This window comes from Mytilus galloprovincialis, chromosome 2, assembly GCF_965363235.1.
Source record: "Mytilus galloprovincialis chromosome 2, xbMytGall1.hap1.1, whole genome shotgun sequence".
Classification (NCBI taxonomy): Eukaryota; Metazoa; Mollusca; class Bivalvia; order Mytilida; family Mytilidae; genus Mytilus; species Mytilus galloprovincialis.
Window position 1 is genome coordinate 51,961,144 of NC_134839.1, and position 16,598 is coordinate 51,977,741.

A 16,598-nucleotide genomic window follows, 5' to 3' on the forward strand; every position below is an offset into this window, starting at 1 on the left:
GCAATTTTTCCATTTGTAAAGGGACATAACTCTAGAATAGATAAAATGCTATCACCAAAATTCAAACTTTATCTGTGTTTTGTGGTCATAGGCATTGTTTATTATAAGTTTCATGACATTTGGTTGAGGCATAATTTAAGTACCATAAAAATATGTTTTTTAGTTTTACAAATTACAACCATTGACAACTGGTATTATTCTTACAACATGTATGAAATACAGTCTCCTTTTGTACTATCCTTTATACATTTTATAAAAGTGACTAATTTGAACTTCTTAATATTTATAATATTTGTCAGTAATTATCATACCAGTTATGATAATGATTTTTAAGCTCTGTTACAAGAATGCAGAATTCTCCAAAGGTCACATGATCTGGTTCACATGGGCTGCCATATTCTACAGCACATTGTACCATCTCAAAAACTGTGTGGATACAAATAAACAACATTAAAAATTGTAACTTTTATATATAAATTCATTACATATGGTATGCATGGTATGCATATATGACTTGCTGGATTCTGGAGAATCTGTTTAAAAGGTTATAAAAAACTTTATATTTGCACATTTTCATTAAAATTTTCTTATGGTTTTTTTAATATGGATTCAAAACATTTAGGCTTAAAACAGATGAATACTTCTAAAGGGAGATAAGACCTGGAATTTTGTTTAATCATATAGTTAAAGGCTGCTTCCTCGCTGTGTTGAAGACCCATTGGTGGCCTTTGACTGTTTTCTGCTCTTTGGTTGGATTGTTGTGTCTTTAACACATTCCCCATTTCCATTCTTAATTTTACTAATCCGGTTGATGTCATGTGGATTTTTAAAACATAATTGGATTTAAAAATCATTAAAATATCACATAGTTTGAGAATCAATGAGAATGGAAATCGGTAATGTTTCACATGTTTCACAGAGTAAACAACCCAACCATAGAGCAGACAACAGTTGAAGGCCACCAATGGGTCTTTGATACAGCAAGAAACACCCGCACCCGAAGGAGTCCTTCAGCTGGCCCTTAACAAATATGTTACTCGTTCAGTGATAATGGACGTCATTCTAAACTCCAAATTATACACAAGAAATTTAAATTAAAAATCATACAAGACTAACAAAGGCCAGAGTTTCCTGACTTAGGACAGGCGCAAAAATGTGAACTTACTTTGTGATTTTGATGGATACAGATGTACTTCATTGAAAGCTTTCCTGAGTTGACATAATGGTATCCTGCCATTTCCATCATCATACTTCCTGAACACTTCATACAGTTCTCTGTATAAAATGTAACTCATTTTTATAATTTTATTATTTAATATTAATAAACATCATGTACATGATTAACTTGCCAATACATTGTTTTGACATCTCAGAAATGAAGTTATTTAAATAAAACATAGCAGGAATAAAGAAATTATAAATAAATACAAAAAAATCACTTAATAATTATTAAAAGGTATGCTTGTCACGTACACCATTGAAAATAATTTTTAGTACAAACAATGTGTATAATGTCTATATCTTAGCAATATTTTGCTAATTAGACAAAATACATGTAATAGTGGCATTGCCCCCGGGACATTTTAATCTGATTAATTGCTGTTTGTTTTTACAGCTGTTAATTTTTATCTCTATAATCCTTTTGTGTATACTAATTTGACAAAATGATTGTGTGCAGTAAATTTGATTCTAAATGAACTCTGATAAAGATTTTTCACACTTTTTTTGTTTTTGTTTAACATGGTGATTAATTACTTTTCAATCTATTTAGTTAAAGATCTTTCTAAAAAACATAATAATATGTTTTTTTTTCAAATCATAAGACTATTCAGAAAAAATTGTGTTGGTCAAATAAGTAATATAAAAACTTTAGAATAAATTACAGAAAGTATGTGATATCAATATTTGAAAAATAAATATAACTTTACAATTTATATTATTGAACATACATGACATAAATCCTTATCATAAACACCATAAAAGTACATGTAATTGAAATGTAATTCAAAAGTAATTGAGCATTACATGCTTTTTTCATTGTAATTAATTAAATTACCATTACAAGTAATTCAAAAAATTCTCAATTACACATTACATTCAATTACATGGCAAATTGTAATGCATTACACTTAATTACCATTACATTTTCAATTACCCCATCCCTGATCTTGACTCATTAATTTTTGACTTTGCTGAAAATGTTAAGCAATACACTTACCATGAGTGACACACACAAGTCAGAATCTCACTTTATTTAGAAACAATGAAATAGATATTTATAGCAATACACTTCCCAAAAATTGGTAAAATTGGGTGCGAACGTGTAGGGTGCAAACAGACTTTGGGTGCAAATGTGTAGGATGCAAAAGTGAAAGGTGGCGAATGTGAATGGGAGCGAATGAGATTGGGCGCAAATGAACCCGGATTCATGATACATGTACATTTTGTACACTAGTAATCTGACTTCCAATGGCTGCTTTGCCAGACAAGCTGGAGCCGTGGCCTTTGAGTGTCAGAGTAATCTTGATTAAACTAAAGCCTTAAGGCAGTAAAGCACTATTAAAATGAAAAAACTATTCACACAAAACCTTTGAAAAGGCTATAAACGTGTGTTTTGTGAACGTGAAAGTGGGCAAATGGATTAGGAGTGAGTTAATTATGACTATAATTTATAATATGTGTAAATAATTATGACGTCTGGTAAGGATATTTTTTTTTTCTGGGACGCCTTCCTGTAGGATAAAAAAAGCCAAAATCGAAATATCCACAGCAGACGGCATGATAATTTATCTGGACTAAAACGAACCCGGTTGTGCATGTTGTGCATCTACATCTACATGGGTAATCCGTAAAGAGACGGTTGACTCATCACACGAATGTATTAAAATTAAAGTTGTGTCATCCAAAATGTGCTCTTTTAAAAACATATGTACAGGTTAGGTGCCAGTGCAGATAAAAACATGTGTGTGCTGATTTACGGATAGACAATAGACAATAGACAATATTTTATTCGCACAAACACATTTACATTAAATGGTTATGGCATACAAAATTAAAACAATAAACTGACAATAGTTAAATTGATTATAACTATATTAGAGTGACAGTGGTATTCACAGCGAAGAAGAAAAAGGCTATAAATATCAACAGTTTACACATTGTTAATGTTCATGAACAATTATAAAAAAGAACACAAACAAAAATTAGGTTGCATATTAAACAAAGTTACACATATGTTCTTAATAAAAGACAATCATTAATATACTTTATGGTGATTTTTATAATGACTGGTAGACTGCTATTTAAAAGTACAGTCAAATGATTTAATGTTATAGTGGACTGCAATTTAATAAAATTGAAATTAAGATTTTTATTAATATTTTGTATATAGGTATCCCTTAATGATTTATAGCATGGACAGATTGAGAAGAAATGGTATTCATCCTCAATTTCTTGTCTGTTACAGGATAAGCAAATGCGTTTATTTCTTTCAATGTTGGTATAACGCCCTCTTTCAATTGCTAGGGAATGCGCACTTAGTTTAAATTTACTGAAAACTGATCGGTCGGTTTTGAATTTACATATATCAATATATGGGGGCCTTTTTCTAATTCTTTTAGTATGACAAAAGAAATTTAATTTTTCACATTTATTGATAGAACAATTCATAATTTGATAAGCCTGGTCATAGATTCTTTGTTGGATACTATTTATGTGATATTTTAAATTAAAAGTATTAAAAGTGAGATGACCAAAACCTAATTTATTTAACCAGTCTTTTACAATGTTAACCCATTTACTTGTTTTCTCTACATTATTATATATTTTATGGACTAAAGTGTTAGGAGAGTTTACAATGTGGTTTAGAAATTTTATAGCTGAAAGGTGAATTTTAAAGTACAAAGGGATTCTGTTTGTCTCAGTTAAACAGGCTACATTTGTTGTTTTGCACTGTACTCCTAAAATTTCTTTAATAAATTTAATATGTAAATGTTCAAATGGATCTGAATCTTTGAACACTTGGCTTACACCCCAAACTTCACTTCCATAAAGAGTTATTGGAACAACTAAAGTATCAAATAATTTTTCAAGCATACTGCAGGAATTATCTAAAGAGACTGTTTTTTTAATTTTAAACCAAGCTTTTCTTCCTTTTTCCATAAGATTTTTTTTTGAATGATTTAAACTTCCTGAACAATTTATAGTTATTCCAAGGTAACAAATAGATTTAACAGTCTCAAGATGTTCTTTTTCTACTTTAAAATAATTACAATGAGATTTTCCATTAGAATTGAATATTATAATTTTTGATTTTTGTTTGTTAACATCAAGTTTCCATAGGGAACAAAATTTAGTTAACTCATTTAGTGCATTTTGTAGCCCTTCTTGGGTTTCAGACAATAAAATAATGTCATCTGCATATAATAATGATGTTAGTTTAACATCTCCTATAATAATTGGTTGAGTGTTTGCATGATCAAGGTCATTTACAAGGCCATTTATATAAATATTAAACAAAGTGGGGCTAAGTACATCCCCTTGTTTTACTCCGCAATTTGATATAAATTCATGGCTAATACCATTTTGAAATTTAATTCTGCATTTGTTGTCATTATACATTGATTGGATGACGTTAAAAAGTTTGCCTGGAAGTCTGTTTTGGAGTAGAATGTAGAATAAACCCTCCCTCCAGACAGTATCAAAGGCTTTTCGCAGATCTATAAATGCTGCAAAAATTTTCTTTTTTTTAGTTTTATATTTGTCTACAATAGACTTTAATGAGAATATATGATCTGCTGTTCTAGCTTTTTCTTTGAAGCCAATCTGATTTTCACTTATCAAATTATTGGTGTTAATAAACTTCATAAGTCTAGTGTGTATAATTTTATTGAATAATTTTCCCAAATTAGAAGTCAATGAGATACCTCTATAATTAGAGGGGTCAGATTTGTTCCCCTTTTTATGAATTAAAGTAATCAGACTTTTGTTCCATAATTTTGGGAAGCTGCCTTTCATAAATACTAGGTTAAAAAGTTTTAATAGGGGTTCTAATAATACTGGCATACCGCATTTAATCATTTCGTTAGAAATTAAGTATCTGTGTGCAACCAGGGAAAAGGAAAGTCATTTTACCTGGTAACATGTCCCCAAAATATATTACACCCCTGGGATTCACTTGTTTCTGGAGATCCTGTCAAATTTGATAGAATGCCTCCCATTTGGGCTGAAATCTAGTATTTGAAGAGTTTTGGTGTAACATTTCTTCTGTATTTGTAAACAGGAAGTAGACCTGATGTGCCTATTTAAGGAACCTATTTCGGATCATGGTTGGTTTCCGACACATTTGTAACAGGTATTTCGTAATTTAAAAATCCTTGTTTATTTGTTCCGTCGTCATTTTTGGAGCAAATACGACATCCAGTTTTCGTTAATAGTCGTAAATATCAATATGCATGACCGACTGTAATAGCTGAATATGAATATATGAACAAAGGCGAAGTATAAACCTTGTCTTAAATGAATAACCCTCCTTAATCACAGGAACACACTTTATTACAAGGTTGTATCTTGGCGTAAATTGAACTAACTGAAATCTAGATTTATAATTAAAATCAATTATATCACAAGAAAGTTAAATATTTGTGACAGATAACCAGCTCAAACTTTGAAAGGTATCACAAAAGCAACACCGAAAAGCACTTAATTATTAAAGTAGTGACATGATACATGAACATGATCGGAAATGGAAAGCTAAAAATGATATTATTTAGGTAAAATTTTAAACAGTTAATTTTTACTTATTAGTCGATATTTGAAGCAGACTTTTATATACCCTTGATAACATTTATTTACGAGTTCAATTGGAGAAAGGTGCAATCGGCATAGTTACATGAATTATTCAGTATACAGATTAAGTTTGGTATTCGACTAAATTTATAAAATTGTGCTTTTGAACAAAGACGTCTATTCATTTGTTGCGAGAACACCCTGTATGGTACATGTATATGCCTGAGATAATTTAAAAAACGAAAAGATCCCACAGACTTTTGAATATGATTGGCCCGCTATTGAAAACTGAAACCTGTACCCACCAACTACAGTGTACTAATGAACTATAAACTCGGCAATAGAAACAGAAAGTCTTAATCGAAGAATCACTCTTAGAAGCTTCTTTTAATATCTATTTTAAAAATTCCGTGAGCATGTCAATTGTTTCACAAAATACATTGTTTCTTTTCTATAACAGAACGTTTTAAATATTTAAGCTTGACTTTCGGCTAGACATATATGGCAAAGTCAAGGGCAGAGACACGTTTTTTTTCTATTTTCTGTAAATATTGATATAAAATTTAGTACTACGGAAAGTTCTAAGCTCTATGAAGCATTTGGTTACTATTTAAACCCACTTTTAAAGTTTAGTTATCCAGGGGAATGATGGTAAGTCCGGATAATTGTCTTTATCTTTAGTCGATATTGCCATTGTCCGGCATCTTAAAACTTGGGTAAGCGATGGGTACCAAGTCGATATTGCCATTGTCCGGCATCTTAAAACTTGATGCAGCTAAAAGAGTATATCTTCTACGTTTGACTAGCATAACTACAGATAGAATCATGGCAGTCACATGGATTTTAGAGTTACCGTCCCGTTCAAGTATTTCGAACGTTTGCCTGCATGACGCGCTAGAATTGGATCCAGGATTTAAAAAGAGGAAGTTCCGTAAAACTAGATAACGTAAGGAAAAGATGTTAACAAAATAGACAATGCCGATGATTTTTTTTTTATATATGTAGCCCAATAAAGAGGTATCGGGCCCCTGCTCCTCATAATCCGTCTCTTGTATATGCTTGATTTATATTCAATGATTCTGTTTATTTGGTTTAATTAGACTTTGGGGACTTTTAACTAATTGTACACATTTCCATTGCTGAAGACTGTATCGACATAAATATTTCTAGATGTATTTGTATGTTCCTCGCAACTAAACATGGGGGAGGGGGGATTTAGTTTCCCCTGTCAATCCATCTGTCCGCCCGTCCTTCGATCCCAATATGGGTATATATATATAGTTATTCCAGAAAACTGCTCCTACATATATATCTGCACTATAAATTTCCTGATATTTATAGATTCGAACTTTCACTCGGGTAGATAACTGCTTAATTATCTTTCATATTTCCCACAGCATGGAAAAGAATATATTTGTATATTACGGAAAAGGAGTTAGCAAAGAAGCCACTGAGATGCTATTCGAGTCCTTAAAGACCATGTGTGGACATTACAAAATTTCTCTAATCTCACCAGAGGAAATTCGAAAAGGTACCAAATGAATGCAAATTACGAATGTAACTTACATATAATGTATGATACGCACATAGTTAAAAGGGTTTTGACTGTTTTTATTGCAATAAACGGATACCTCCGAAAATAAGAATTTTTAAAAAAGACATCGTTAGGTCAACATACGACCCCGCTCTTAATTGCGTAAAACTATTCAGTCTAAATATGTGGCATTTGTTATCAATGTATAAACCCACAGCGTAATGCTAGTAAAACAACATTTTCTAGTGAAAATGCTGAATTATTGATTGGTGCATGGCGGCTGATCCTACAGAACATCCATAACCAACCATTATAATGTATATGACTATATTAAGACCATAAAATGTGTTTGAAATGTTTATTCTTTGGAATACATTTTGATTTGAATAAGACTGACTGGCTTGACCGAATTGTGTCATACTACAATTTAACAGTAAAAAGAAGACACGTCTGCAATAGGGATACAAAGACTACAACAGGGATACATAGTCTCATTCTGAGTATATTAAACTGTGCATGGATAAAATAAACTGTTTGATCAACCAAAAATAAATGATATAAATTCCCTATCGATCGATTATCATTCCTAAGGAAACTTTTAAAAATGTTACTTAAAATGCATTAGATTCTGACATTTTAAGTAATTTTTTTTTATATAATATCATATGCAAAGAGCAGACCAAACTTTTCCGCGCGTTTTTTATATGTAATTGGTGAGTTTTTATATTTGTTTTTGCAGGAGATTTATTACGAACAGCAGCATTGCTAGCTATAGGTGGGGGTTATGACACCGGATACATACAGGCTCTTCAGTCAGACGGAATACGAAATATAAAGAACTATGTAGAGGGTGGTGGGTCATATTTAGGTATTTGTGCAGGAGCATATTTAGCATGTCGGAGAATCGAGTTTGATAAAGGTGGAAAATTCGAAGTATGTGGAAGCCGAGATCTTGGATTTTTCCCAGGTAAAATCAAATATAGGCAGAAAATTAAGTCTCTTTCATAGATTCATAATTTGAGATTTCCATGCATTTACTGAAAATCCTTGAATACATACGTTGTTTTTGTAATTGCATAATATTAGTGATCAAAACTTTACACCACAAAACGGTACAATCAAATATTAGCGATTCTCATGTTGAATTAACCTGATTATTTTTTCGTAAAGCCTGAAGTTTGGATATCACAATGTGTTTCCCTAGATACATTGGAATAAATATAAGCAACAAGGATATAACAAAAAAATGACAAAACATTTAAGGTTAACTTTTTGGGACGAAATTGTAGCATAGCTCAGTTTTTGGTAAATCACGTATAAAGCAGACTTCGTGTGTATGTTTTCCAGACTAATTACTTAGTAACCTAGGGAGTATTTTTTAATTCATTATTTTTATAAATACCGTATTATGACTATTTTCTATAGTATGTTTATAATTAACACCGACAGAATATACCTTGAATCAAATTTTTTGAACAGGAGTTTGTATTGGACCAACATTTCCTGGATTTCTGTATGACAGTGAGGCGGGAGCTCATGCAGCTCAAATCAAAACAGACGATTCTATGGTAACTAAAATTTCTTCAACTGATCAGGGAAGCAAAGACATTATCCCAAAAGACATTCCAGACACCTACTTGTATTTCAATGGTGGCGGCCATTTTACTTTGGACGACAAAACTTCACAGAACGTAAAGATTATAGCAAGATACAATAATTCACCAGACGGTATTCCACACCCTGCCGTTGTCTGGTGTAAGGTTGGAAGAGGTGTGGCCGTGCTTAGCGGGCCACATTTTGAATATATAGCTGATAAATTGGACCCTTCTATTGTGTATTTAAAAACTGTTATTCCTAAGATGAAACAAACACTTCTCTCCAGGGATATATTTTACAGGACTATTTTGAAGTTGCTGAAAATTTCAAAGTTATGACGGATTACCTGTACTTAAACTGATAACAAAAACCAAGCTATATATGTTTGCAAAAAACAAAAAAATAATGGCTGTGTGTTCACTCAGGGAGAAATGAAATAATAATAAATCTTTTTCTTAATAAATGTATACATGTGCATTGATTTAAACAACTCAATCAATTTAAGCATTTTAAACATTGTATGTTTTGTCTGGCGATCATAATAAAACTGATAATCAAAATTATTTACGTTTTGATACTATTTATATAAATTCAAGGTGCTATATGTAATTTGTTAATTTTTAAGATATTGTTGTAATATCTGTAAAAACTTAAGAGGTTTACATAATAATTAGCCATAACTGACATCTAAAGTATTCCACTATTATAAATAAGAAGATGTGGTATGAGTGCCAAACAGACAACAACAAGCACTTGTTTACATCCATGGAAAGATCCACTATCTACGTATATTTACGAGGAAATATACATTGGTAATGGAGCTTCCCATCGATAGAAAAAAATATACGTTGATAGTTGATCTTCCCATGGATAGAAACAAGTGCATGTGGAGACAACGCTCAACTCATGTCACAGCGTGTAAAAAGTAAACAATTATAGGTTAAAGTACGGAGCCTTGGCTCACACCAAACAGCCAGCTATAAAGGGACAGAAATTGACTAGTGTCAAAAAAACAACATGAAATTATGTTACGAAAATAGTATTATTTCATGTGTTATTAAAGCCCGATTAAAATTATTAACACCGGAATTCGGTATGTTTTGATTAGTCATATGTCTGAGTTTGTTTATTTGGCGCCTAAGATGACAATGCCAAAATCAACCAAGCTAAATAGAGTAATTTAATGCAGTAACAGTATAAATGCCAGGTTTTGTAATAAATCTACTCTCTGCACGTTAATTGCTCACCCCAACAACTCGTAACGGCTCTGTACGTGACTTGTTACAACTTGAATATGTTGAAGGCCTCATCTAATATACACTCCTTTAATTCCCAGCAGACAGTGTAAGTTAAAATTTTCCACCCTTCCTTCATGTCGCCCCAATTGATAGACACAATTTCCGTTTCATTTTTTTAATTTGTTTTTCCTGAAAATACATGAAATACTTGACACTGGACGTAACGCAAACAACATTCAAGCAATCAATTATTTAATCAATTAAACTCGATCAATAATTATGTTTTACAACATTTTCATTGCTATATTAAGGAATTATTTTCCCCAGCTTTATACGAAAATGAATACAACAGACATACAAAAAAAATCTCAATCAATCCTGCATTTGGTATTAATGGTAACATAAAACGTGAAATGTTCGTATCGTATCATGAGACCAGTTAACTTTCGAGTACTTAGGTGCCAACCAATTGAAATCTTTGATTTGGTGTTTCGATCACACAGACAGACAGACAGACAGACAGACAGACAGACAGGCCGAACACATTATATTGCGTGGGGTATGATTAGAAAACACTAAGTTGACACTAAGTTGACTTTGAGTGTATTTCAAAAGTAACCCTTAACCAAAATTTGTTTTTAAACAATTATATAATGTATTTTGACACGTATATATATATGGTCCGCATAGAAATTAGTCTCAAACGGTAGCACTTTATTGAACATATTGACTTATTCGTTTTATTTTCAACCTTGATAAACACCCATAGAGAAATATTAATCTGGAAGTCAAATTGTAACATCAGTATAGAACGTCAATACACATAAATTAAAATGAATTATGACATGGTTTATTTAAAGTTATCTTCACCTAAGTATAAATAGGTCAATATTTTCTATAAACATTAATGATAGGCACTTAATAATTGTCATTTGTTTATTGAGCCCACTATTTCAAGTGACCAAATGTATACGTCAATCAAACACAATTTTATGGTATCCCTTTCAAGCTGTTTGTTCCAAAATTTTGTAAAATTACTTCAAAGTGAACATAAAAACTAACATTACTATTCAATTTGTGATTATATAGCACTCTCATGTTTTTCAAAGTTTCGGAGGATATCTTTCTGTGAAATTCTTGTAAGTTTATAAGTTTTTTATTTATAAATGCTAGCCCCACCGCCCCCCCCCCCCCTAATACAATGTTAGCTGTTGACTGTACCAAAGTGTGTAAAATTCATTGAAATCTTTTGGGAGGGATAGATGAACGTCTAACTGATTAGTGGTATTCAACACAAACACTTGTCCATCACTTTTTATTGATATATTTTGTTATAGCAGTATATAGGTAAACAAAATAAGAGACAAGTTCTTGTAATATTCAATGCAGAAAAAAACCCATCTCTCATCTTTGTTAAAATATATCTTCATGAATTACTTTTTTATATATACAGTTTTCTTTTTTTAGTGTGGCATGTATGAGGCAGAACCACCAAAAAAAAAACAAAAAAATTCTTGTAAAATTCACATAAAATAAAATCGAATTTTGTTCCTTATGATATATACTTTAAAGTGTGTGATCAGGTTAAGTACAAAATATGTATCATATATAAAATTATTGTCAAACTATTTACCGTTGATTTTTGCAATCAAATTAGAGACAACATTCCTGAAGTAATACATACTTTAGTCTATATTGCAAAGAAGTTGGGTCAATTTGCTTATTTAAAGCAGAAAACCGACGTTTGTTAAAATGATTTAGATCCCTTCTTGGCGATAGGCAGCGTCGCAGTGGATATAATAATTCTTACTGCAATATTATTGTTTAAGAATTCCCAAAGTACATAACAGAATTTACTCATCATTTTCTATGTGAAATTTGTTGATCATATAAAAAGAAATCTTGTCTTCGTTTTGTTTGAACTTAATTAAAAAGATACATTTTATTTTAATGGCATACAAGATTGGAATATGTTGCCAATTAATGTTAAAAAATAAAGAAATTCAAAATAAGCGTTAAGGAATACTTGATTAAAAGTTATATTGCGGACTCCCTTTCATCAGACTCCCTTTTATATTATTAAACTTATTTTTATTTAAATTATTTTTAATTTAAATTATTTTTAATTTAAATTATTTTTAATTTAAATTATTTTTAATTTAAATTATTTTTATACGAATTTTTTATGTCATATGTCGAAACTATAAGCCGTTTACATGAAGAGACCCTATTGGAAACAAGCTTTAGAGCTTTCATGGGTTATCCCTGCTTAAATATCAGCAATTTTTTTCCATGCACTTAAGGATACTACACTCATACAATGCCAATATATTTTACCATTTATGTATTAGTATTGTCTTTATGTATCGTATATATTGCTTATTGTAATAAATAATATGCTTGATATTTATTATTACACTAATTTTTATTATTATATTATAGTAATATTCTTTTTATGTAGTATTTGTCAAAACTTTTAGGAATTTTTGGTCTTCAATGCTCTTCAACTTTGTATTTAATTGGCCTTTTAAATTTTTTTTATTCGAGAGTCACTGATGAGTCTTTTGTAGACAAAACGCGCGTCTGGCGTAGATATAAAATTTTATTCCTGGTATCAGGTCCGAGACCACTTTTTGTTGTTCACGAATATAGTCCCTACTGTTGACAGTGGGTTTCTTGCCAATATTTTTCATACTCCTTCCAAATTTATTTCTCCGTGTTTTATGCCTCAAATTGGAAGTAGAGGGGGGGGGGGGGGGGGGGGGAGGCTGAAAAAGGTTAAATATTAGCACTTCGTAAACATAAAATTGTCCATATTTTGAGTAAGAACTAATGAATTTTTCTATAATTTTTCTATAATTTGTCCAAAAGTAGTACAACACACTCTAAAAATTTCATTGAGAAAGCGCAGGTGGGATTTTTTTAATTTTCATTTATGTTCTAAAAGAAATGCACTACGAATTAATTGTGGTGTCTGACCAATCTATGATGAGCTTATTCTACCAGTACTACTTTTCAATTCATGCAACTGATTTGACAACAATAGTGTATTTCTGCAATTTTTGTATGCATAATTTTAAAATTGTTGTGAAAATTTTAAGGAAGCCATGCTCAGTACTGTATGGTATGCTCGTAATGTCAAGTGGCATATTAAAAGCTTATTCAAGCCAATACAAAATTTATGTGAAATGAATATGAACCCTTACAGCTTTGTTTTAAACCGACACGCTGAACCGGATTTTTCAAGGTGCTCGTGCATAAGGGGTGAAACTTTACAGAAAGACATGTATCATACCCAGACAACTTTTGATCCGTCCAGTATTTTCTCTAAATCTAAAATGCTGCATCCTTTAAGAAGAAGCAGTTTATACCAATTTTCATTTCTTCCCTACTCCTTACTCCAAAACGAAAACCAGTTTCGCAAATATCCTTTTTTCTCTCATTCCTCCCCGGTCCTTATCTCTCTGACTCCCGCTGTCAGTCCCCTCATCCCCTCATCCCCATGTTTCCTCAACCTTGTCCACCCAAACATGGCTCAATTAAAAACAATACTAAAAAAATTTGTGTTTAACCTTTGAATGTGTTTGCACAAAGAATGGGGAAAAATATAAAAAACGTAGAATAACAAAATAACCGAAATCCAAGTAAAATTTATGGAACGCCATGACTGCCTTATGTTAATGATCAGCATTATATGCAGTGCTCACAACATTATATGCAGTGCTCACACCATTATATGCAGTGCTCACAACATTATATTAGGTGCTCACAACATTATATTAAGTGCTCACAACATTATATTAAGTGCTCACAACATTATACGCAGTGGTCCAAACATTATATGCAGTGGTCACAACATTATATAAAGTGGTCAAAACATTATATGAAGTGTTCATAACATTATATGAAGTGCTCACAACATTATACGTTTTTTGTTGTATGATGAGATTGATGTATGATGAGATTGATGTATGATGAGATCATTCGGTAAACTTCGTTTTTTAGCGGAAATTACCGAATCCATAATTGGTAAATTACGGTAATGCCCAGCAAACAAATTTAAACAGTTATTAAAGTCATGTTATCATAAGGCAGTATATAATATTTAAAACTGATTGAAATAAGTAAGGAAAAGATGAAACTAAGAGATGAATGATTGACGTAGTTCTGTTCGTCGTAAGAAATACGAATGGCAAAATGTAAGTTAAATAATAAAAAGTTTATTTAATGAAATATCGAAGGAAAATTTGTATGATATATTCCTCGAGTTCATTTCCTACTGAAGAACTTTAGCAAGGTGCCACTTTATAGTCCGTACTCAGTTTTAAACAACTTAATTACCTTTTAAATAAAACAGTCAGCTTTCTATAACACATAAGTGCAATATTACGCTAGCTTATATAGGTCATGATAGAGTCATTTTTGGCATCGATTTTCAGAATTTGGCATTTTTAAATGAATAAGTATCTAACAGATATGGAAAATGCAGTTTAAAGCATTTCATTGTAGGTGTTTAACATAACTTTACATCAATTATTCCAATTTTTTTACAAGCTTTTTAGCACGCCAAGTAGTTTGTCTTCTAAATATGATCAGCAGTCTTATATAGAAATATAAACTTTCATAAGAAAAACTTACCCTTTCAAGACCCAGTTTAACATTTTCATTTAAAGTTATCATCTCTTATGAAAACTGAGTTTGTGGGGATGAATAAAACGTTTACTACGTTTGTTCGTCAGTTTGCACGGTTAATATATATATAAAAAAGTGGTATGCTTGCCAATGAAACAACTTTCCACAAGAGACAAAATGACATCACAGAAATTAACAACTAAACGGCCACAGTACGGCCTTCAACAATGAGCAAAGTTACTGACAGCTAGTTCAAAGCCACTAACAACTAATAAAAAAAACATGCATCTAAGTTTTGCATTTAGGTAAAGATTGAAACAAACTGTGAGTAAAAAAGAAAGATTTACTATTATTGGATAGTAACGATTGTCCATGAAAAAAGAGTCATTTTCAATGCTCTTCAACTTTGTACTTGTTTGGATATATAAATATTTTGATATGAGCGTCAATGATGAGTCTTATGTAGATGAAACGAGCATCTGGCGTACTAAATTATAATCCTGGTACCTTTGATAACTACTTGACCTAAATTAATTCTTGCTAAGGTACATTAAGATACAAAATATAATCAACTACAAGTCATAGAAGAATAATATCTTTTAGATCGCACTTCTTTGATAACAATTGACCTCGAAAAAAGATTCAAATTTGTGTTTAGGTCCAGATGATAGCAACAACACATAAAAGAGGAATGCTATTTGTTGCTGAGCACTTCTTTGATTTTATTTAAAGTCCACACAATATAATATTTTTATTGTAACAGAAGCACAAAAAAAAAACACGATACTTGTTATTATGTCAATATATAATTGTAATATAATTATATTAATGGAGAACTTCTAGTATTGTTTTACTGTGAATTCTTCTCGTTGTTGTTATTGGCGTTCTAATCCTTCTCACATACAAGCTTGTCTATAGGTGATTTATGTTATTTTTGCTACCAATTTATTTTCCATATCCCATGTTAGGATCAATGTAAAAGGTTGAAAATTTCATATCTGAATATTTTTTTCGTTATCTGGAAAGTTACTTTTGACGACGGATCTTGATTGTTTCTGTGGGGCTTCTTTCTCATGGATATGGATCACTCACGGAAAAAAAATGGAAAATTGTCGAAACTAATTTGACTTTTATGTATGGCATAGTCCGAATTATATTATTAAAAGAATTTAAATTCACAAACTAGTTATTTTGTACCAAACATTGCTGTGACATGCCTTTTTAAAATATGATTGAAAATATTAAATGTTTAAGTAAAATTGTATTTGCAATTGCTGACCAACATTGATAAAAAAAAAATGCAATGAACAGTATACTTCTGACAGATATTTGGTTCTCCTAGAAAAATACTGGGTGACCCCGGTCATAACATATCTTAATTACAATCCCTAGTAATCTGAATATATTTATTAGAAATGCACAATATATGTGTATAAATCTACATGTTTTAATACGACTGCAAAAAAATAAAATAAAAAAAAAAATGGTCGTGTATTGCTATCACGTCGTCGTCGTCAGCGTCGCCGAAGACAGATGTTTTCCGGATAATAACTTTTGTATAAGAAAAAAGAAATCATTTAAATTTTAACACAAGGTTTATAACCACTAAAGAAAAGTTTGGATTGATTTGGGGGGTTATGGTCTTAACTGTTTAGAAATAAGGGGCCAAAAAGGGGGTCGAAATAAACATTTTTGTAGTTTCCAGTCATTAAGTGTATGAATCTCATGAAATTATACCACAGGTTTCCAAACTACAAAAGGGATGGTTATGATTTGCTCGGAGGGGTAGGTGGGGGGGGGGGGGGGGGTGG

General features: G+C 31.3%; 2 protein-coding genes across 6 annotated transcripts in view; one reads left to right on the forward strand and one right to left on the reverse strand.

Moving 5' to 3' along the window:
* The window catches only part of LOC143063809 (uncharacterized), a 26,163-nt gene extending 20,890 nt beyond the window's left edge, over positions 1–5,273 (reverse strand). For all 4 annotated transcript variants that reach the window (XM_076236189.1, XM_076236188.1, XM_076236187.1 and 1 more), the window contains exons 1-3: positions 5,134–5,273; positions 1,166–1,275; positions 312–426 (exon numbers count right to left, since the gene is read on the reverse strand). In XM_076236189.1, coding sequence (XP_076092304.1) covers positions 312–426; positions 1,166–1,275; positions 5,134–5,219 — 311 coding nt within the window. In that variant the 5' untranslated portion in view covers positions 5,220–5,273. The remainder of the gene's footprint in view (positions 1–311; positions 427–1,165; positions 1,276–5,133) is intronic.
* LOC143063811 (uncharacterized) lies at positions 5,215–9,472 on the forward strand. Of its 2 annotated transcripts, none has more exons than XM_076236192.1 (4): positions 5,215–5,353; positions 7,185–7,318; positions 8,061–8,288; positions 8,801–9,472. In XM_076236192.1, exons 1-4 carry the CDS (start codon positions 5,325–5,327, stop codon positions 9,253–9,255), a joined length of 846 nt encoding a protein of 281 aa, XP_076092307.1. In that variant the 5' UTR covers positions 5,215–5,324; the 3' UTR covers positions 9,256–9,472. The 2 variants fall into 2 exon arrangements, with proteins under 2 accessions (XP_076092307.1, XP_076092308.1); XM_076236193.1 differs by lacking the exon at positions 5,215–5,353 and adding an exon at positions 5,515–5,560.
* Positions 9,473–16,598: the final 7,126 nt, after the last annotated feature.

Bases quoted from the DNA above. Each gene is read 5' to 3' on its own strand.
- LOC143063811 (XM_076236192.1), top strand. From the start codon at position 5,325: ATGGTTGGTTTCCGACACATTTGTAACAG. The intron at 7,319-8,060 runs GTACCAAATGAA...TTGTTTTTGCAG, and splicing joins ACCAGAGGAAATTCGAAAAG to GAGATTTATTACGAACAGCA. The intron at 8,289-8,800 runs GTAAAATCAAAT...TTTTTTGAACAG, and splicing joins AGATCTTGGATTTTTCCCAG to GAGTTTGTATTGGACCAACA.